The sequence below is a fragment of the Molothrus ater genome, chromosome Z (assembly GCF_012460135.2).
Source record: "Molothrus ater isolate BHLD 08-10-18 breed brown headed cowbird chromosome Z, BPBGC_Mater_1.1, whole genome shotgun sequence".
Lineage (NCBI taxonomy): Eukaryota > Metazoa > Chordata > Aves > Passeriformes > Icteridae > Molothrus > Molothrus ater.
The window spans coordinates 60690327-60711887 of record NC_050511.2 but is presented as its reverse complement, the minus strand read 5'-3'; the positions used below and the strand labels follow the sequence as shown (position 1 = coordinate 60711887).

The window sequence follows — 21561 nt, the reverse complement described above, 5'->3', positions numbered from 1 at the left end:
TAGTATGATCCACTTTAAACGTCATATACAGCAAATACCTTCCTAAATAACATAATAGCATAGCTTACAGCCAGCAGCCCCCTTCTTCTCTGAGGAGCTTCCCCCCACCTGCTCTTACACCTTCTTCCTTCTTTTTTACAGCTGGGGATCTTTTATACCTGTAGTTTTGAATTTGATCTGCTGCTTTAAGTTTGGTGGAGGGTTCTACAGGAGAGGAGGTTATTATTGTATATCCAATTATGGATTATACAGCTATCATTGAAATGACTAACAGCGAATCTAATGTCAGGCAGACAGTCCAGCTTTGAAACGTTACTCACGTTACCCTGATTTTGCAAAATTTGGGCTAAGGAAAAGGCAGGGAGATATAATTTCCCACCATCACTTTTACTAATTGTTGTCATTCCTCGCAACTACTTTTATAAACTGATTGGGCCCGTTATATATGTAGTGTCTTTGTATTTCTAGTGGAGACCACTTGGATGCCGGAGAAGAGATCCTGACATTCCTCCTCAAGCCTTCTTCGGAATACCTCCACCACCCGCCTCCGCACGCCAACCCTTGCATCCCAGTGACCATCAGAACTGGTCTAGCAAGAGTAGCCAGGGTCCCCACCTTTCTGTGCCTTCGGCAGTCTCAGGGAGGGGGTGTTTACGGTCCTTTCTCACAGGCAGAAAATGCAATTTTTTTTCAGGTGGCCACACCTTGCATCGGGACGGCCATAGAAAAATGTCCGGCAGGATGCCCTCACTTAAAAAAGAGCGGAGGGTGACTCCATAGCACTGTCAGAGACACCTTGGGAGAAACGGGAGGGAGGGAAAAAAGGGCAGGAGCTGTAAAGTGGGACCACCTTGGGAAGTGATCGCCTTTCCCATCTTCGCAGTTTCAGACTTGCTCCCCGGCTATTTTGCGCTGAAGGTGCTCAGACTGGAGAAGGAGTGGGTGCTGAAAAGCTTAAAGGGAGCATTTAAACCCAGAGCCTTCAATGAAGGAAGAAAGAATGGGCGTGGAGGTGGAAAAAAAGTGGGAAAATGGATTCGCTGACAAGTAAGGATAATAAATGAGAGGCGCTTTCAGATAGATATCTCAGTCGTGAAATTGCACCCAGCTGGTTGTGTAAGCAAACAAATAGTTTCATGTTAGGGATTCTCGACTTGTGACTTGATGAATGGGACACGACAGAGGTAAATGGCTCTTTAACTCATTTAGGAATAAAACTCTTTGGCTTCCTAAGTAAGAGACCTTGTGACGCCATGGATCCTGAGCAAGAACTTTAACAAGAGTTTTATTAGTTTCCACTTCTGCTCCTGGATCTCCCCTCTCATTCTCCCCTCTCGTTCTCCTCCTCCCCCACACCTCTATCCTTTTTTTTTTTTTTTTTTTTTTTAATGTTTTACTCTTTTTTATCTTTTCTTTCTTTCATCCCTCCTTCTTGGTCTTTGTTTCTCTGTCTCTCCTTTTTTTTTCTACTCCTCTTCAAAAGCACCTCGTAGAAGAAATTTTTCCACGTCATCAGCACCTGGAAACCCGGCAGGTTTGCAAAGTACCCGAACATATCAGGTCTGTCCATAGCACCTTAGAGTTATGGCTTGTGAAATGTATTTATTTTTTATTATTACTGGGGGAATCACCACAGAAAACTCATCCTCCCTCTCTCTGACCCTCTGCGGATTAAACAGGGAAGGGTGTCTAAAAAAAAAAAAATCCCACATCCAAGTCAGTGGCTGTAAGCCCAGTGAGAAAGCGAACCTTTTAAAACAAATATATAGACAGGTTTCGTGGAGATCATGCAGTTTCCGAAATTAGTTCCAAAGATATAAAAGAAATGGAACAAACGCGGAAAAAGGCAAGGGGACCTCAGTTTCTGCCTGTCCCAGTAAAATAAAGAGCAGAGAAGACAGATATATGAATCTAAAAAAATAAAAAGGAGAGGAGAGGAGAGGAGAGGAGAGGAGAGGAGAGGAGAGGAGAGGAGAGGAGAGGAGAGGAGAGGAGAGGAGAGGAGAGGAGAGGAGAGGAGAGGAGAGGAGAGGAGAGGAGAGGAGAGGAGAGGAGAGGAGAGGAGAGGAGAGGAGAGGAGAGGAGAGGAGAGGAGAGGAGAGGAGAGGAGAGGAGAGGAGAGGAGAGGAGAGGAGACTCTAGCCGCTATTTCAAGACTTATAAACTAACGCTTTGAATAGTCAAAATGTCCCATGAAACCGGAGGAAGCATGTCGCCAGCGCCTGTAACAGCCGTGCACACGCGTTCGCGGACACTCCCTGTGAATGGCTGCGCGCCGGGACACTGCTGGAGGGGGCGGCTGCAGCAAGCCCTAACATCCCTGTTGAACCCTCCGTCCCTCTGTCCATCTGTCGGAGAGTCCATCCAAGCCAACCAGTGCCACCGTCCCTGCCAACCCTGCCTGCTCGCAGCTGGTCGCATCTGTTGTCTGTTGAGAAGGGGACTTCTGGCTGCCACACCCCACAGGTAATGAGAAGAAACCAAACCGAGCAAAAAAAATCAAACAAACACACTCCCCTCAAAAACAACAACAACAACAACCCAAACAAAAAACCACAAACAAAAACAAAACAAAAAAAACCAAACCCAAACCACACACACACACAAAAAAATCCCTCAACCAGCCAACCAACCAACCAACCAACCAACCAAAAAAAACCAAAACCGAAAAAAACCACAACAACACACCAGCAAAACCGGAGGTCCTATTCAGCCCTTTCTGTCAGATAAAAGACATTACTGTCTTTGTGTAGGTAACCAACCAGTCTCCTGCGAGTGAACCCACGCAGAATCTACCTTTTCTTGTATTACTTCTGCTGACACTTGCAGTGACCCCGAGCCAGATTTTCGTGCAAGACCCTCCATTTACCTCAGCAGGAAAAAAGTCTTTTGCATCTTGATCCGTCGATTTTATTGGTGGCGATGAGACAGGTCACTCGTGATGGAGTCCCATACCCACGCTCCCTCCCCATTTCCACTTTATTTCGACGGATACGGAGAAAGTGGGGCTTATCCTTTACCCCCACCCTTAGAGTGGGCTTACCACCCTCCTCCTGCAGATGGAGGAGGTGGGTGGAAGCCGTGCCACCCAAAAGGTGCCTCCCGGGGGCAAGGGCGTGTCGAGAAATCCCAGGGAAGGGGAAGCCGCAGCCCGTGGCGTTCAGGGACAGCCGGAGGAGGAACGCACACACACAGGGGCGCGCAGCGACCCTCGCCTCGGCGCTACCCCTGCCACCGCCGGCAAGCCCCCCTCCTCCTCAGCTCGGGTTCAACCTACCACTTAGCAGCATTTCCAAATATTTATTCGATTAAATGTATAGAAAAGGCCTAATTGGGCGGTGGGAGGAGGCAAGCTAGTTAGCGAGGTGCTAAGAGGAGTGCTTTGTTAACTGCCCTGCCCCGAGCAGGTCCCCTGCGCGGGGCTGGGATGGGAGGGTCGCCCTCTCCCAAATTCCATCGACCCCCAGCTTCCTCCCCTCCAACCCCACCCCAACCTTTGAAGTGCTGCCGCAGCTGTTGGTGAGCATGGAGGGGCCGCGGAGCCCGGCGCGGCAGGATGCAGGGATGCGAGGGAACTCCCTGCCGACCCCGCCTCCTGAGGAGCCTGGGGAACCGAGGAGCCTCTGGGGACAGCGCCCGGGCCCCCGGCAACAACACGGCGGAAGAAATGTAGATGGGGTTGGTTTTAAAGCAGTATATTGTAGATGACGAATAAGTCGGCAGAAACTTGCTGAGGGACCCCAGCCCGTCTCCACATCCACATATTACTTTTTTTTCCCCAGCAAATGACGCGATGATACAGTACTTTTAGCTACCATATGAATGCCCGAGAAGCTGCAGCGTGGCAAAGGAAAACATCCACTGACACAACGCAGACTGGGTAGTTAACACTTCAAAACACAAGACCGTCTTATAAGCAAAGTTTAATAAGGGATTGAAACACTTCTGTCTAGGCACATACATGGAAATAAGTGCATCTCGTACACCTCCTCTACACCTGCAAGTTTCTTGGCAATCCGTGGGTTATTATTATTCATAAATATGAAAATTAATTGAAAAATATCTACGAAAAAGTTTATCTGTTTTCAACAGTGGGACAACACTGTAATGAATTTATTTACATCTCATTGGAAGAAACCGAGACCTGTTTTTCTCTTCCTATATCCCCGTTTGTTTTGTTTATTTTTAGGTAGAGGGAGGCTGGTTTTTGTTTTGTTGGTTTGTTTTTGTTGTTATTTTTGGTTGGGGGGTGTTTGATTGTTTGCTTGTTTGTTTCGGTGGGTTTGGGTTTTTTGGGTTCGGGTTTGGGTTTTTTGTCTTCTTTTGCTGTTTTTCTTTTTCTTTTTCTTTTTTTTAACTGCTAATTCATCTGGGTCCCAAATCACCATCCCACCATAAAGCAGTGCTGAAAATGCTTCTTTCAGCACCTCCCATGTCTGAGCATTCCCTCTCACTCCCTGTTGAGAGCCCGGAGGGGCTGCTGGACTCCCTTTCTCCAGGGAAGGCCCCGGGGAAGGGGCAGGAACAAAGCTCTCACTCATACAGTGTCCAAGTGAGTGACAAAAGGGAGGATGTCTGTCTGTCTGTCTAACTCCCAAATCCTTGTTCTTGTGTGGTCAGGTCTGGAATTATCGAAGTCCCCCCACTCCCAGCACCTATGAATACAGGCCGTTTCTCCATCCTGAATGGGGTGATAGCCCCATAAAGGATCTGCCCGTAATGTTGATTATCCAGCTATAACTGTCTACTATATAGAGCTGCTCTCACCTCAGATCTGCTGCGTCTAGAATATTAAAAACCCCAAGCGAGTTGAATTGAAGAATCTTGTTAAAGAAAGAAAAAGGGGAAAAAAAGAAATAAAGAATGAAAAAAAAAGGATGGGAGAGATTGTGAGAGAGAGGGAAGGAGAAATAGGAGACTATGGAAGATAGCAAATTAAAGGGAAAACACTGCCCATGTCTTCACAAACTGAAAACTCTACCTTATCTAGACTTGTTTGGAGGGCACAGGAGGTGTCTGTGTGAGAGGGACAATGTTATTTTTAAAGATCCAGCTTTATTAATACATTAAGAAAGAGCTCCCTTGGTAGTATGTGTTCTTACAGCTCTGTCTCAGATCCTATAAAACATTAATGCACTGAAAGCTGTTACAGAGATCTGCACCACCAGCTAGAAGCCTTTACCTTCAAAGGAGCTCCATTACAAAAACGATTTTTAATTTTCTGGGAAAAAAAAGACAAGCTGAAATGAAAAGGGGTTTTTGGCACAGAGCTCAGGCCCTGGCAGTGGGTGGGCCATGGTGTGGGATGTCACAGCCTGTGTTTTTTGCATGGCCATGGCACATAAGCATACATGAAATGCACTAGCTCACCACCCAATGAGCAAGCATCCAGCTGGATTTCTATATTAATGGAGTGGGAATACCCTCCACACACAGCAACTAGATTTGGGAAAAAAATCAAGAGATCTGTTCTGGCTGACAGTAAGCACAAGGCATGCACACTGGAGTACATATTGGGGTCTGCGAGCCCTTGGAGTGGAAAAGAAGATAACACCAAAAAAAGTCAACCCCAGCCAAGCCCCCAGAAGCGGAAAGCCATCATGCCTGGAACAAACAGGACCCATGGCTAGAGTATGCCTCCTGCTGCACAGGCAGAGATGATGGCATGTGGTGACTTCAATCCATGCCCATGGTGTCTGAGAGTAAAAAGCAAGGTGTGAACTCAGCAGAAAATTCAGGTGATGGGAAAAGGTGTTTCAAAAAGGGGCAGGCCAGGCTGACAGGCCCATCAGCCTTGGTGAAAGGTTTGTGGTGCAGTCCCAGTGAGGCGAGGTCACCTAAGGCATCACACTGCAACTCCTGCTCCCTTTTTCTAGGCCTTGACAGCTCAGCCCTAAGCTTATACAGTCAAGTCCATTTTGGAGCATCCCGTAGTTTGCATGACTTGGTTACCCCTCCCAAGTATTTTTCAAGTTCTCCTTTTTAGCACCAGTAAAGGAGTTAAAAATGTGGGGAGATTTTTGTTTTTATTGTTTGTGGGTTTTTTCCTTTTTTTTTTTTTTTTTTTTTTTTTTTTGTGAATTGTTGGCATGTTTCAAGCAACAAGACTCATGGGTTGTGGGGTGATAAGTTGGGGTTTTTTGCTAAATTCTTTTATTTTTTTTAAATTCTCACTTCAATTTTAATTCTTGAAGAACAGCTTTGACAACATATATCGCACTCATTATAAGAAGCAAAGGGTTATATCAAAAATTATTAGTATAGAATCACAGGAAACCTGGTTTGGAACCAGAAAAAAATACAAAACAGATATAGATACATAGACACAGGACAATTCTCTTATAATTATTTGGAAAATGTTATTTTCCCCTAATTCTCCTTTTTTTTTTTTCCTTTATGCGCATATGATGTTTTAACTTTTACCAAAATTGAAAATAAAGGCTAATATATTACAAAAGGAGTAACAATGTTCATGGTAAATGTTTGCGCATGGAAATTTTGTTGTTGTTTGCTTGGTTTTGGGTGGTTTTGTTTTTATTCTACACAAGGTTCAGTTCAGTTTCAATGCTTTTTTGTTTTGTTGGTTTACTGTACAGCATATATCAACAACAGTCCACAATAAATCCTGGAAGATCCAGTATCCCCTTCAGGTTTGATTAATATCCCCTCAATACTCATTTTTTTTTTGTCTCTTTTATTAATATTATTTATTTCTTTTTTCCTCCTCTCCGAAAGAAAACAAAACGAAATAAAACAAAAAACCAAAATAGGCCAAAAAAAAAAAAAAGGCGAAACATCACAACCTCCACGGACGACAGGTCCGTCCTTCTCCCCTCCACGGCCACATCTCTGCTCCCACTTGCCCTTTCTTTTGTTCAGTGTCCACCTCCCGGGCCCCCCCCGCACCCCGAGTGCCCCTGGGTGCGAGCGCTCCCCTCTCCGCCGCTCCGCCGCCTCTCAGCCGGGGGTGCGGGATGGGCTCTAGGAGCACTGGATGGACATGTAAGGCCAGTTGAAGCTGCTCCCCGACAGTAGCATATCCCTGATGAGGGTTTCGATGGGGGTTTTACCTACCAAGCGGACGAAGAAGAGCTGTTCGATGACGGAGGAGGAGACGGTGCGCAGGGAGGGCAGCCGCAGCAGCAGCTTCCCGAAGCGGCTCGGCTGGTTGGGGTACTGGCTCCGCACGTACTCCTCTAGCGCGCACTGCGATTTCTCCTGGAGGCTTTCGATGTGCGCAGCATCCGATAGGCCGCAGGCGTCTGCCCACCGCAGCGCACCCGCGGAGCCAGCCGCAGAACGGCGGGAGGAGAGTGGAGGAAGGAGGTGGAGGAGGACGATAAAGCGGGGGGGAGATGGTTAGTGGCTGGGAACCACATAGGGAAACTCTGCGAGGATGGGGGGCAGCCCAAAGGCGCACCCCCCCATCCCGTCTCATCCCACCCCTTCCCATCCCATCCCATCCTATCCCATCCCATCCCACCCCACGCTACCCCATCCCATCCCGCGCACCACTGCCAAATAAATAACGCGACCTCTCTGTGCCTCGTTGCCACCGTGGGTGTTTTCACCCAGGATACGATGGGGTGCCAACACCCCGCTCGTCCCAGTCACACACAAACACACACACACACACACACACACACACACACACACACACACACACACACACACACTTCCTTTTCACATCCCCCCACCGACACTCCGCGCTGCCGAGTGTGGTTTCTGCTCCAGGGAGCCCATCACCGGGATGCTGGAAACCTGGACCAGCCCCCTTAAATAACGCCGAGAGGAAGACAAATAAGGTATTGGGGAAAATAATAATAATAATAATAATAATAATAATAATAATAATAATAATAATAATCAGAGTTGCACACAAGCAGAGTGAGACACAAGGAGTTTGTTTACATGGCTGCACATCACAGAGAGGCAGCGACTGGGTCCTGCAGCGACTGGCAGGGAGCCGGCTGGGGGATGCCGTGGGGCAGGGGAGTCTCCTCTGCTTCTGCCTCTCTGCCAGTGATCGCAAATTTGAGACGTCTTTGCAGGCTGTGTGATAAATCCAGTAGCAAAGGGCTAGGTTAGTCCCAGCTTGTGCTCAGCAGGCGTCTGTAGCTTTCAGACACAAAGCTGGGAAGAGCTGCAGCAGCTAAGCCTTGCCTAAATGAAACCAGAGAGACTCCTTCCTTATAGGTCTTTCTGGCACCCAAACTGTCAAGAAACATACACCTTGCACCTTGCAGAACTACGTGACCTGGGCAAGCATGCACTAATCCGAGACCAGAAGCTCTTTACATCCACGTATTGTATCTATACACCTTGTTCTGTTTATATAAATACAAGCAGAGAGGTATGGATGCATCTGTGCATTTGCACACACATAGAGACACTTACAAGCACATATCCTATCTCAAAGAACATATAAGCCAAACCAGAGGATAATTGGGCACCAGCTGCTTGTGGAAGGACTTTCTCAGGAAACTGCAGTCATGGAAAAGTCGTGACTATGCCCAGACAGTTGAAACCATCCACATTGTTTCGAAGATTCAGAATAGATATTAAAAACACCAAACCAAAACAATAACTGAAAAACCTAACCAAAAAACCAACCAACAAACAAAAAAAATGCCTCCAGCCATCAAGATCAGAGCAAGGCAGTTAGCTAGTAGTGCAGGTTAACAGATCAAAGCCAGACTTTACTAATATATAGATCCATATATGAATTAGTTAATGGCCCCTAAAAAAACATTATAAAAATGTGAATGTAGAATTGTGACCCTGGAAAGATGCAACAAATCAACAAATTATTCAAAGCTAAAAATAAAATAAAATAAAATCTGTTGCACAGGCATTTTTGAAGCTTAAGTCTTCCCTTACCGAGAACTAACTTTACAAAGATTTCTGAACACCTTCATCTACAGTACTATGGCCTCAAGCAAAAATACAAATAAAACAAGCCATAATTTAGGAACTTCTGAGAAGAAGAACCTTTGACCTGAGCTGCAGACTTGGCATCCCTCAGACACACAATTATCTGAGCCAGGCTGCTCTGCTAATCCATACTTTACCTTTAATGCAATGATATTTTGCAACATCTAAAGCACCAGGTTGCAACATACATATCTATCAAAAGCTGCGGCCTGTTCTTGTTTGCAATACATATCAAAAACCACAGACCTGTTCATATGTTGATTGCCACAAATCAGATTCCATATTTACATATATCTTGCTATTTTACATGCATTATCTGCCCATTATGCATTAGGATCCTATTCAACTTCCAAACAATGCAATATGAAAGAGTCTTACTGACACCCTGGCAGAGTTTTTTTCTTTATGCCCCATATGTCATACCCTTAAGGTTAGTAAAATATTTATCAGACATTTACAATAAGTGCACCTAGAAGTGCCGGTCACTGGACAATGTGGATGGGGAACTTGCCCTCTAAAAGGGCATCAGCCTGATGTGTTTTTGAAAAATTGCCACGGGTTTTGCCTTAGACCTCCAAAAACTCAGAATTTTCTCATGCTGATAGTATCTGTTTGGCTTAAATTATTTTAAATGGTCTGGCATATGCCTTCACTTGGGTTTTATTTCACAACCTAAAGTGGGGGTGGGAAGGCTCAATTCTCCCTTCAGAATGAGATTAAAAATAATAATAATTAAGGGATCCACAACTTGATTAGATTATGTAGCCCACAAAGGTGCAATCCATGGGAGAAATAATGCAAGTCATGTTTACTGAAGGTAAATTATTATTCCATCTCAGAAAGTGGGCTAATGTGAAAATCCTGTGTGTGCCTTGCTTTTTTATATGGCAGTGTGTCAATAAGGGAAAGCTCTATATTTCTTCTTGCAGTCTATGGAAAAGAAATTATGTAAATAAATAACCATTACTGTTCAACACACTCCAGTCTTCCCTTTGTAGTGGCGGCAATGTATTTCATGTTACATGTTCAGAAGAGTTTAGTGTTCAGAAAATATAGACGTAATCAACTGGCATCTAACTAGAAATCAAAAGTTCTTATTGCACTGCAAATAGATTTATTTGATTTATGTTATCTGTCTCTGTCTGTTCCCGGAAACATTTATTTATGACAATGAAATGGTAGATGCAGGAATTAATAATGCCAAAGTTTGGCAGCGGGGAGAAGGAGATGAGGGCAAGGAGGAGGGTATACAAGAGAAGGGTAAAGGAGGAAAGAAGGGAGCTGGTTTTGGGTTGCTACACAGCTTTTGGATGGTGTCCAGAATTTTACAGAATAAATATATGCTCTCTGGAGCCCAAATGTAGAAACCACGACAGGAAAAATCCATGCCAGTTTTAGACACTTTGTCCTCAGTGAAGGACTTTACACAATATGCCTAAAAATGTCTTTTCTGTCACTTAAAGTTTGTTTAAAAGTTGGATGACTTAGAGAAAGGCTTCTCATTAATTCCCCTCTGAATATGCAATGAAAACAAGTTTAGTGAAAAGTGGAAATGTGCGGATGGGGTAAGGAGTAGTAGATTACTCCTGACAGCAGTATTTCCATTTTCTGAGATGCCTTGTGTGATCCTGCTCTGAAATAATATTATTGTTCCCTTCATTCTCCACTCCACTGTGGAAAGGGGCTTCTCCCCTCACAAATATTATTACATATGGTTTTATTATATGTAAATGAAGGGCTCCTCTAAAGCCACTTACCCTTTTTCTAGCCAAGGTCAATTGTTTCAGAAGTAAAGGGGGAAGATTGGAGGGAACAGGGTGAGAAGAAAAAGAAGAAAAAATAAAATATTGCCTCAACCAAGTCCCTATCAGGGGCAACTTCCTTCACAGGGCCTTTGATGTGTGGAAGGGCTGAGGCACAGGCCAGACATTTTCCCAGCTCTGCTTGGGAAGAATCTCTCCAAGTTACGTCTGGGGAAAAAAAAAAAGGTTCTCCTTGGCTATCCATGTGTATTGATGAGCTTCCTGAAACGAATGGGAAAGGAAAGTCTGGGAGTCTGCAGGCAGGCTGTGGAGTTAAATCACCCTGATAAATGCAGGCAGGTCTCTTTGTCACTCTTGAAAAACATGTTTCCATCAAGAAGACTTATTATGATAAAATACATTAAAATGTCGAGTTGGCTATTCAGTAAATCTTGCATTTGTTTTAAGATTTGCACATTATCCTTTGCAAAGAAATATTCTCTCCAATGCTGCGAAACTGCATTTGCACTGGAAGTAAAAGGGGGCAGTCACAGTACATGTCTCTGACCACCCTGCATACAAATTAGATACTCCTGTCTAAATAAATTATCTGATGTTCAAATCGATATTAATACTACATTTGCTACATTACAATATAGTGCAAATTTAGGAGACATTTTAATACAATGTAAATACTGTCTTTCGTGCTTGAAAGGCATCAAATATTGATGGATTATAAACTGCTCAGTGTTAAACAAGGCCTTTGAACGATTTGCCATCTTTGTTCAGGAATGCTTTTAATTTTGCCTCGGCCTGGTTTTAAGCCACATTTATCAGAACTGTTCAGTTATTGCTAATCGGGAAAAGGGGGGAGAAGCTCATAAAAGAGAGGAGCTAGGGGATGGGGAGAGGGGATATAAAAATGAAAAAAAAAAAAAATAAAAACAAGTAGGAAAGGTGGCAATTAGTCATATCGTGATGATAATTAGAATAATTAAAAAACTACACTGCCCAGACTCTTATCTTGCCTTGTTTCTATTTCCTATATTTCCTTCACAAAGTTCCCCTTTGATGTTTATAAATTCTCCCTTGCAGGTTACAATAATAGTATACGTATTATATTCTTATAGGCTATGACCAGAGCACTTCAAAGGCAATGCTAATGCAACTTTCCTGCTAGTTAATTCAAACCATCTATCACAGGGAAAAATTGTTAACATGCATGTTTCCACCGCCTACACTTAATTTGATTTTGGTTTTTAGTATTTTTTTTTGGAGGGGCTGTGTGTTAAAGAGCCAGTATCAGTGGCAATGAGGATGATCCCTGGACCAGAGCATATCCCCATCAGGTGCTATGCTTCCTCGACCTCCAGTCCCCTTCCTTTAAAAATAATTCTATTAAATTATTTCCTTATTTTCCTGCATGTAATTTGGGGGTTTTTTGCCTTTTTTTTCCTTCCCAGACATCTCACACCCCCAACCCGTCCCCTCACCTGAGGTGAAGAGGACGATGGCTTTCAGACAGCTGTATTCAGCCGAATCGACGTGCAGCGCCTTCAGCTTCTCCACCTGTTCCTGGAAGATGCGGATGTGGTCCATGAAGGCGACAACGCGGTCTGCCGACATGGGGGAGGCGTGGAGGCCGGCAGCGGCCAGGAGCGGGGCCACATGGAGGGGCATGGAGCACTGGGCAGCATTGAGGACGAAGAGCTCGCTCCAGGTGAGCCGCAGCAAGGCCACCTGGTCGGTGATCTGCAGGTCGGGGAAGAAGGGAATATTGCGGGCCCACTCGACGGCGCTGAAGAGCAGACGGGCGGCCAGCTCGCAGATGTTCTCGATGCCCATGATGTTGTTGGGCTGCATGCACTGGCTGCCGTAGCGGGAGGTGGGGTAGGGCTCGGCCCGCAGCAGGAGGGAGATGTATCCCGAGAGATAGCAGTGCCCGTTCAGGGGGTCGCCGTTGGTCAGCGCGTACTGGCCGGGGTTGGGCTGGGTGGGCGGCATTCTTCCTCGCTGAACCGCTGACAAAAAGAAGGAGAGAAGGAGAGGAAATGTGCATCCAGGAGGCTCGCAGGCATCGCCCCGGCGGCGCTGCCAACCAGCCGGAGACAATGCCGGGTTTCTTCCCCTCCCCGCCACCGCCTCGCCCCCGGCACACGCACAGGCACGGACAGAGGCATGCGGAGTCGGGCAGCTGCCGCCGACCTGCTCTGAGCCCCCCGCCCGGCCCCTGCATCGGCCCCGGCCCCGGCCCCGACCCCTGCTCAGGCAGCCTCAGCTCAGCGGCAGCCAAGCGCGTTCCACTCCCCCCACCCCCGACCACAATGCAGACAGCCTTCACAAAATAAACAGATTAAAAAGAAAAAAAAAAAAAAAAAAAAGCCAAGGCAAACAAGACAAATCCGCACACAACCCCCTCTTCCCCCCTCCCCTCTCGTAACAAAAGAAAGCCCCGCACGTAAAAAAAAAAAAAAAAAAAAGAAAAAAAAAAAGAAAACCAAAAAGAAAGAAAAAAAAAAAAATCAAAGTCCTCCGGGTGGTAAGAAAGTAGAGTTAAAAATCACAGCCAACTGTAAAAAATATATCCAAGCTCTGTTGTGAATCCCAACCTATTGCCCTGATACTACTGAAATTTACAAGTAAACTGATGTATAGCGCTTTAGAATAAAATATTAAATAAAATAATTCATAAAACCAAATGTGTCCATATTCCATATTCTTCAAAAATACCTCGTTGTTACCCTTCAAGCTGGAACAGGTCGCAGCGTTCCAGCTCCCCACTGCTAACTTTATTACACAGAACCAGCTTTCCATCGAGTCCCCCCCTCCCCCGCCCAGCAAAGTTTTCCCTGCTAAAAGGAAGAAAAAGGTTAAATATTATCAAGGGAAAGGGGGAAATAAAATAAAAATGTCCGAACTTACAATAGCCAAACATTCGTGGAAAAAAAAGGGGACGGTGTAATTAATATCTTTGGTGAGCTGTTGCCACTGCAAAAGCCTGCAGTCAGCGTTGCACAGTGAATGCACAAGCTTGCAACTGCAAAAACACTGGATGCATTAACCATCTCCACACAGAGCGTAAGCATGCCTCGAGTCCCGAAAGCTGACCAAAGTTGGGGTTTTTTTGTTGTTCTTTTTCTTTCTTTTTTTTTTTTTTTTTTTTTTTTTTTTAGTGTGTGCATGTGTTTTCCTCCATCAGTGCCAGCGTTTGCAGCCGCTTGCCATGTAAACAAATGTAACTTCAGGGGAAGATACGGCTACTCAGGCTCGTACCCTGCACACACAGACACCCCGCACAACCGCACACGCTTGCTGGCACACACCCGCACATGCAATCACTCATTTTTCCGGCGTGCCACATTTTTCTCAACTTTCTCTTTTCTTCCCCAGCGAGCCCTCCTCGCCACCCGGGCCAGACCTCTGTCCTGCTGCCCTCCAGCCTACCTCTCCCTCTTCAATCTACTTGCAAACTTGGCAGATATTTTTCATTTAACTGCGTGCACAATTCTCACTTTTTTGTTTATTTTTTCTCCTCCTTCCTTTTTTAAAAAAATTGCTTGCCTCCACTCTCCCAGGTGCCTACTAATAGCCCCTGCAGCTACCAATGAAGCCATCATATTTGTGAGCTCTTTCAGATCTGGAGCAGCCTAATTCAATTCCTTTTCTTGTGGCGTATAAAATACAGTTTTAAAATCCCTGCTCCGGAGAATCAACTATTTCGCTGATGTGACATCTTTAGAACATCTTTAACGACAGTCACAGGGTAAACTTTAAACCGAGAGAACATGTTTCAAGGAGAAAAGAGGGCAGGAAATCCCCCATACACGAGAATGAGTCTGAACGCAAGGAAAACCACAGACAACTTTTGGAAAGGAGGAGAAAAAAAAAAAAAGCAGAGCAGTTGGAAATAGTGGGAACCCCGTGGCAGATGCAGGCTGTGGATGCTGCTAAAATGAGAAAAACCGGTAAAGAGGTTATAAATCGAGATTTGTATGAAGACTTTAAGGAGAGGGTGGAGTTTGATGAAGAAATAAAATGAGCAACGCATTAAAAAAAAAAAAAGAAAAGAAAAAGAAAAAGAAAAAATAGAAAGAAAGAAATGACAGAAGTACAGAAACACGATTCAGTCATAAACTTTCCTTTGAACGCATGGAATGAAAACAAGGCCAAATCTCTCACAGAAGCACACTCCGGGGCACCGGGAAGCACAGGGAAGCGAAGATAGAGTAGCACATTTCCTCCCCTCCTTTTTTTTTTTTTTTTTTTCCTTTTCTCCCTTCCATCTTTTTCACACCCTTTCCTCTTTCTCTAATTACACGTCTTTCATCTTTCTTTCGGGAAAAATGAGCCTGAGAGATGAATCTACCGAGAGGTATTGCAGGTTTAAAAAGAAATGATGGGGTGGAAAGGGGGTGGGGAGGGGGTGAGGGGGAAGGAAGCTGAATGGAGTCACATCTCGTACGGGAGAAAGATGTATCTCCCCCCACCCTCCGGTCTCATGCCAACAATAGACAAAACCACATCTAAAACACGCACACGCACACACGCACACACGCGCGCGCAGGGGGAAGTGGTGAGAGAGGCTAAATGATAAATATTTAGCAAGCGATTGTAATAATAGTAATAGTAGTAGTAATAATAATAATAATAATAATAATAATAATAATAATAATAATAATAATAATAATAAATTCTCTGCACAACTATCAGGAAAGGGGAGAGTGTGGCAGTGCTGGAGAAGGGGGTGGGGAGAAGCGGGAGGGAGGGCAGGAGGCACAAACCGAAAAGCAAAAGAAAACACCACCAACCACCATCGACAATAACAACAGAACCTGGTGCAAAGCTGCCAGATGGAGTGCAGGCAGAGGAAGAGATTGACATGTGCATGGAAATATATAGAGAATCCTGGCTGGATTGCTACGGAGAGCTGTAAATATATATATATATATATATGTGTATATATATATATATATATATATACATACACACAAACATATGTATGTGTGTGTGTGTATTTATTCTTACATATTTATATTTATGTGTGTGTGTGTTTGCACGCCGCGCGTGTGCGCGCGTGTGTGTGTGTATGTATATGCATATAGGTGCGCGTGTGTGCGCGTACGGACAGGCAGACACAGACAGACCGAGAGCCCTCGCACACGCACGCCTGCACAGCCAAGGGGAGAGGGGAGCGATAGCATAGTAGGGAAGAAATATTCACCTTCCCGCCTCATGCCCACTTTGAGGCACTTCTTGAGGCGGCAGTACTGGCACTGGTTGCGGTGGTGCTGGTCGATGGGACAGTTCCTGTTGGCGCGGCATGTGTAAGTTAAGTTCCTGCGGACGCTCCTCTTGAAGAAACTTTTGCAGCCCTCGCAGGTGAACTGGCCGTAGTGCTTGCCGCTGGACTTGTCTCCGCACACCACACATTCGATGTGCTGCTGGCTCTGCCCCGAGCCCTGCTGGCCCGCTCCCTTGTCTCCGGCCGTTCCCGGAGTGGAGGGGGGTCCCGGCTGGCTGGGGGTCTGCGGGGTGTGTGGGGTGGCCGAACTCCCCTGCTGCTGGGGCTGCTGCTCCCGGGCCGGCTGCGTCGCGGCGGGGTTGGGGCCGCTCGGAGTGCCCCCGGCCACGTCTTCCTGCGGATCTCGCCAGCTGCTAACTACCATTGCCATATCTCGGGCCCAAAAAAGTGCTGGGGAGCGGCGCGTCTCGCTGCGGGCTGCCGGGGAGTGAGGCGGGGGGCGGGGGGGTGGCGGCCGCCCGGGCGCCGGGGGCGAGCGGAAAGCGAGGGGACCCTTGCTGCCGCCTGCCTCCGCCTCGGCTGCCGCCGCCGCTGCCCTGCTGCCGCCGCCGCTGCTGCCGGCTGGAGCCGCTCCTGCCGTTTTCTTTATTTTATTTATTTTTCGCCGCCGCGAGCCCCCCTCCTCTTGCTCGCGCTCTTGCTATTTTTTTTTTTTTTAGAGAGGGGGAGGGGGCGACGGAGGATTTTCTCCCTCTCTCTTCCCCCCCCCTTCCCTTTCCTTTTCCTCCCTTCCTTTTCCTTTCCTTTCCTTCCCTTCCCTGCCCTTTCCAGCGATCCCCCCTCTTTAAAATACCCCCGCCTGACCGCTTCTCCCCTCTGCTCCCGCTCTCCCCGGCTCTCACTGCCTCTCCTCGCCCTCCCCCCCCCCCCCCCCCCTCCGCCGCCACTTCAAGTTGCAAAATCAGAAACGGCAAACAAGGCTGTCGGGAGAGGCATTCAGGAGAGTAACACGCCGGACACGCACACGCAGGAGGCAGACACGCGCGCAATCGCCCGGCACACGGCTCCCCACTCGCGCACACGCACACACGCACGGGCACAGGCACACGCGGTCCGGGCGCTACGAGCGCGGAGGATGTGCAGGCATAGAGGAAGCCGCGGCGCCGCCGAGGAGGAGGAGGAAAAGGAGGAGGAGGTGGAGGAGGAGGAGGGGAAGGAAGAGGAGGAGGAGGAGGTCGCCGCTCGCCGCTCGCCGCCGCCGGGGCTCGGCCGCCGCCGCTCCCGCGGAGGCTGCTGTCGCCGCCGCTGTCGCCGCCGCCGGTGCCGGTGTGGGCTCTCGGGGAGGCGGGAGGTCGAGAGAGGAGCCGCTCGCCGGCGATCAGAGTATGGAGGTGTCCGGGGGCCAGGTCCAGGGCAGGGCGCCGTCAGCCATTCAGGGCGGTGGAGCCGGGGAGCGCGGCGGAGGCGGGCGGGGAGCTGAGGCAGTTTGATCTCCTGTCGCGGCGGCGGGGAAGGAGGAGGAGGAGGTTGCCGGTCGCTGCTCTTTCTCTCCCGAGCTGCTCTCTCTCGCTCTCTGTCTCTCTCGCTCGCTCTCGCTCTCTCTCGCCTTTTTTTTTTTTTTTTTTTTAAATCGCAGAAAAAAAATCGGATGTGACTAAATTCGCAGAGGAGACGAATTCACGGCGAAGTGTAAAAATAGAGAACGGGAATAATAATGACACTTGCAGGAAAAAGAGAGATCCAAAGTAGGTCGGTAAATAAATCCTCTTCTTCTCCTCTTTCTTGCCTTTTCGGTGTTCTTCTCCTGTGAGAGCGCACGATACTGGTTGCGAGGAAAAAAAAAAAAGGAAGAAAAACGGTGGAAATCGCCCCAAAAATATTCTCTTTTTTGTTTGTTTAGTTGCCTAAAAAAAGTATTTCGTGTAAAAACTCATCACCCAGAAGAGAAGCCCTCCCCCAAAATAAAAAAAGAGGCAAGAATTGTCAAAATAATAACGGTATTAAGATGTGAACGCGTTCTCTCTCTCTCCGGACTTTCCCCCTCCCCCCTGTTTCTCTCTCTCTCCTTTCCCCCTTTTCTCTTTCTTTCTTTCCGAGTTTGGTTTTTTTTTTTTTTTTTTTCCAGTTTCACCTCTCTCCTCTTCTCCTGCAGGAATGAAGCGAAAGACACAAGGAGGAAGGGTGGAAAAAAGAAGAAAAGGAAGGAGAAGAGGGAGATGAAGGGGGGGCACACAACTAATAGAATATGCAAGAAAGGGAAGGGGGGGAGAGAGGGAGAGAGGGAGAGAGGAGGAGAGAGGGAGAGAGAGGGAGAGAGAGAGACCCAAAAAATGAATGCGTTTAAACGGGAAGCCTAGCAAAGCAATGTTTCCGAAAGGGGGATCTGCGCGAATGTCTGTATATAGTGAACTTTGACACTACTATTGAAACTGACACGTTTCTATGGAGATCGCTGCCTTATATGGAGCTCGTGTCAAGGAGCCAAGAGAAGGGCTGCTGGCAACTGATAATCAAAGGCGACTGACTGGTCAGAGCCCTGAACTGGGGGGAGAGAAAATGGGAGGCTAAGGTTAGCCAAGCCTCCTTCACTCCATTGGTTACCCCCCAACTCCCCCCCCCCCGTCCACCCCCCCCCCCCCGCGCTTTTCTTTCTTTCTTTCTTTCTTTCTTTCTTTCTTTCTTTCTTTCTTTCTTTCTTTCTTTCTTTCTTTCTTTCTTTCTTTCTTTCTTTCTTTCTTTCTTTCTTTCTTTCTTTCTTTCTTTCTTTCTTTCTTTCTTTCTTTCTTTCTTTCTTTCTTTCTTTCTTTCTTTCTTTCTTTCTTTCTTTCTTTCTTTCTTTCTTTCTTTCTTTCTTTCTTTCTTTCTTTCTTTCTTTCTTTCTTTCTTTCTTTCTTTCTTTCTTTCTTTCTTTCTTTCTTTCTTTCTTTCTTTCTTTCTTTCTTTCTTTCTTTCTTTCTTTCTTTCTTTCTTTCTTTCTTTCTTTCTTTCTTTCTTTCTTTCTTTCTTTCTTTCTTTCTTTCTTTCTTTCTTTCTTTCCCTTTATTTTTAAAAAATTTAAATGAAAAAAAATTCTTCACTACCTACTGAATGGGATAGGGAAGGGAAAGGAAAAGGGAGGGGGGAGGGAGGAAGGGAGGGAGAGAGGAAGAGTAGAGAGAGGGAGAGGAGATTCTTCTGACAAGCACAATTTACACTGAGATCCCCCTGTGCTGCTATTTACTTTGAGACCTGATTAGTATGGGTCGTCTATGACCCCTCTACCACCCCAACCCATCACACACATGGCCAGAGGAGGATGCATTGCGATAGACAGAAAGATGCAATTAAAAGGACACGGTGGATGTGGGCTCCCTGTGAAAAGTTAGTGTGGGTTGGAGTTTTTTTGTTTTGTTTGTGGTTTTTTTTTTTTTTTTTTTTTTTTTTGTTGTTGTTGTTGTTGTTTTTCCCCTACAGATCTGAAATAGGGATTTATCTTCTGCTTTCCAGTTGCAAAAGCCACTCCAGGGGTTTTAATGATGGAGAAGGAAACACGCGCTGCACGGAGGAGCAGGCGCCCGTATATGCACACCCTGGCAGACACGCGGCCGAGTCCACACACATATTCAAATCCCCATATGTTCCCATCCCACTTCGGGCTATTTTTGCAGCCTGTCCCTCGTCCCTCACCCCTCATTCCTCACCTAACATGTCCACCCGCAGCCCCGCAGGGCTCCACGCTTCTCGCGTGGGTTTCACCCCTACCCTTTAATTTTATTTTGGGGGTGTGTGAGCAGTCAGCATAACCCCCACTGCCCTGCAGGCAGTGCCCTCCCCCTCGCTCCCCTTCCCCCGGCTCTCCTGATGTCTCCAAGTGCTCCACGCGGGGAGGGGGGATGCGCAGGGGGTTGCGGGGGTGTCAGTCCCCCCCTTGCCCTGCGCTCCCCTCCGCTCCCGACCCGGGCCCCGGCCTGGGCGAGCGGGAATCGCTGGCTCCGGCTGCCATCTAGTGGGCACGGAGCCTCGGCCCGGGGGAGCCCGGCGAGCAGGGGGTTCCGCGCCTGTCTGCAGCCTTCCACCCCACCCCCTACTTTTACCAAAAAATGCATTTCCCCTTTCTTATTTTAAATAGAAAACTGCACTGAGGAGAAGACCCTCTTCTTTTCAATTTCTGTCTCTCTCACAAGCCGGCCTTAGAGGCAGCTTCCCTTTTGTCAGGGATCTGAAATTTGCCTTGGGTTCGAAAGACTGCATGTGACAAAGAAGAAGCAGACTGTAAAAACTGAACAGCTCCCCCCCGCAACAAAAAATCCCACCAAAACTAAAATCCCAGGCGCCCCTACTTGCCACCATACCTTTCTCGTAGCTCCCAATAAAGTTTATAGTCAGATTAGAAGGTGGATGGAAAACCTGCAGAAGGAAAGTGAATTAAATAAGTGACAGAAATTTTATTGTTACTATTTAGTTTTGTAAAGTGATGTTGCTTTAATTAAAAGTAAAGAGAAAAAAATAAGCCCCTCAAATTTGATGCATAGTGATCATGATATTTTTTTTCTTTCCCTGTCGCCTCTGAAATCTGAGGCTGGGAGCCGCCTGAAGAAAAGATTCCTTCATCATTTCTAAGATCAGAATAATGCTTGATTTTGTCCCGAAATAATGAAGAGATTTTCAATGAGCCCCTTGGCCAAGCCGTCTCTGTTGTATATTGCATTGATAAAAAGGATGTTATTGACTATGCAACAGTAGGCTTCTTTCCTCTCTCTCGCTCTTTCCAAATAAAGTCTCCGTCCTGTCTCTTGATCAGTGAGAAGGTGAAACGAATAAGATTAAATAGGACAAAAAAGCAAGCTCCGTATGTGTATCATCTAGATTTTACTCCCCAGACTGTGAAGAGACAGGGAGTAAAAGAGGCAGAGCGAGGCACGGAGGGGGGGGGGGAGAGGGAGAGAGAGAGAGTGAGAGAGAGAGACAGAGACACAGACACAGACACAGACACAGACAGAGGCAGAAAGCCTGAGAGAAGGTGGACGGACACAGCAGCCGCAGCCCAGCTCCTCCCGGACCGGGCACTCTGCCGACGGCCCCGGCTCCCCGGGCCACCCCAGGCAAGTCGCCGCTTCCTTCCTCGTGGTTTCGGGGCAGAGGGAGGGGAGCAAGGCCGCGACACTTGGCAGGGAGACCTTCCCCAGTCCTGCCCCCCCCCGGGCCACCTCCTCCCCTGGCGTCATTTGGGCATCCCGGCATTTGGGAGGAGTGAAAGGCGCCTAGTCCTCATTCTGTCCGAGATTTTTTCTCCCTCCTCTCTTCCGTTCTCTTTTCCCCCTATAAGAACATGTGTGGGAATTTCCACTGCTCCCCTCCCCATATAACGCGCGTGTCTCACAGAGGTGACCCACGCAGGTACGGCAGGCACCGACCTGGGTGCCAGGGCCAGCTGCAGCCGCAGGACGCCGGGCTGGGGACGTGCAAGCATTCCAGCGTTCTTCTCTTTCACCTGCTTTGTTTGTTACTTGATCACCTAATGAAAAGATCGATGGCGGCTTGTTTATGTGGGTGATAGTGTCAACAGATTACAGGGACAGTAATCAGATGTTTCCCAGCCGGGCTAGGAACAATTGTAATACAGAGGGAGCCTAAACATGCTCAGACTGCTCTAGTCTGGGCAAC

At 47.1% G+C, this 21561-nt stretch overlaps 2 protein-coding genes and 1 long non-coding RNA gene across 7 annotated transcripts; 1 reads left to right on the top strand and 2 right to left on the bottom strand.

Annotated features, from left to right (window-relative positions):
* Positions 1-6115: 6115 nt before the first annotated feature.
* On the bottom strand, positions 6116-16857 carry NR2F1 (nuclear receptor subfamily 2 group F member 1). Of its 4 annotated transcripts, none has more exons than XM_036403075.2 (4): positions 15898-16853; positions 12170-12697; positions 7075-7262; positions 6116-6990 (listed from the first exon to the last, which is right to left on the bottom strand). In XM_036403075.2, exons 1-4 carry the CDS (start codon positions 16346-16348, stop codon positions 6982-6984), a joined length of 1176 nt encoding a protein of 391 aa, XP_036258968.1. In that variant the 5' UTR covers positions 16349-16853; the 3' UTR covers positions 6116-6981. The 4 variants fall into 4 exon arrangements, with proteins under 4 accessions (XP_036258968.1, XP_036258967.1, XP_036258973.1 ...); XM_036403078.2 differs by lacking the exon at positions 6116-6990 and adding an exon at positions 13599-13713 and having other exon boundaries at positions 7157-7262; positions 15898-16857; XM_036403074.2 differs by having other exon boundaries at positions 6116-7262; positions 15898-16850.
* LOC129047020 (serine/arginine repetitive matrix protein 1-like) lies at positions 16853-21125 on the bottom strand. 2 transcript variants are annotated; one of them, XM_054517899.1, is made up of 4 exons: positions 20928-21125; positions 20250-20304; positions 17644-17740; positions 16853-17524 (listed from the first exon to the last, which is right to left on the bottom strand). In XM_054517899.1, exons 1-4 carry the CDS (start codon positions 21120-21122, stop codon positions 16915-16917), a joined length of 957 nt encoding a protein of 318 aa, XP_054373874.1. In that variant the 5' UTR covers positions 21123-21125; the 3' UTR covers positions 16853-16914. The 2 variants fall into 2 exon arrangements, 1 of the variants encoding a protein (XP_054373874.1); XR_008508956.1 differs by lacking the exons at positions 16853-17524; positions 20250-20304; positions 20928-21125 and adding an exon at positions 18050-18249 and having other exon boundaries at positions 17600-17740.
* LOC129047022 (uncharacterized) lies at positions 17137-20422 on the top strand. The gene is made up of 4 exons (XR_008508962.1): positions 17137-17301; positions 17555-17667; positions 18044-18487; positions 19405-20422. It is a non-coding gene; the product is annotated as an uncharacterized LOC129047022 (long non-coding RNA).
* Positions 21126-21561: the final 436 nt, after the last annotated feature.

What these genes read in the sequence shown, in the direction of transcription:
- NR2F1 (XM_036403074.2), bottom strand. Translation starts at nt 16,348, where the DNA reads ATGGCAATGGTAGTTAGCAGCTGGCGAGATCCGCAGGAAGACGTGGCC. An exon ending in AGTGGGCATGAGGCGGGAAG is followed by an intron (nt 12,698 to 15,897) that starts GTGAATATTTCT and finishes TCTTTTTGTCAG; the next exon opens with CGGTTCAGCGAGGAAGAATG. An exon ending in CATCGTCCTCTTCACCTCAG is followed by an intron (nt 7,263 to 12,169) that starts GTGAGGGGACGG and finishes TGCGGTGGGCAG; the next exon opens with ACGCCTGCGGCCTATCGGAT.
- LOC129047020 (XM_054517899.1), bottom strand. Translation starts at nt 21,122, where the DNA reads ATGACGCCAGGGGAGGAGGTGGCCCGGGGGGGGGCAGGACTGGGGAAG. An exon ending in TATTGGGAGCTACGAGAAAG is followed by an intron (nt 17,741 to 20,249) that starts GTATGGTGGCAA and finishes CCTCGCAACCAG; the next exon opens with TATCGTGCGCTCTCACAGGA. An exon ending in TTTGGATCTCTCTTTTTCCT is followed by an intron (nt 17,525 to 17,643) that starts GCAAGTGTCATT and finishes AAAAAAAAAAAG; the next exon opens with GCGAGAGAGAGCGAGAGCGA.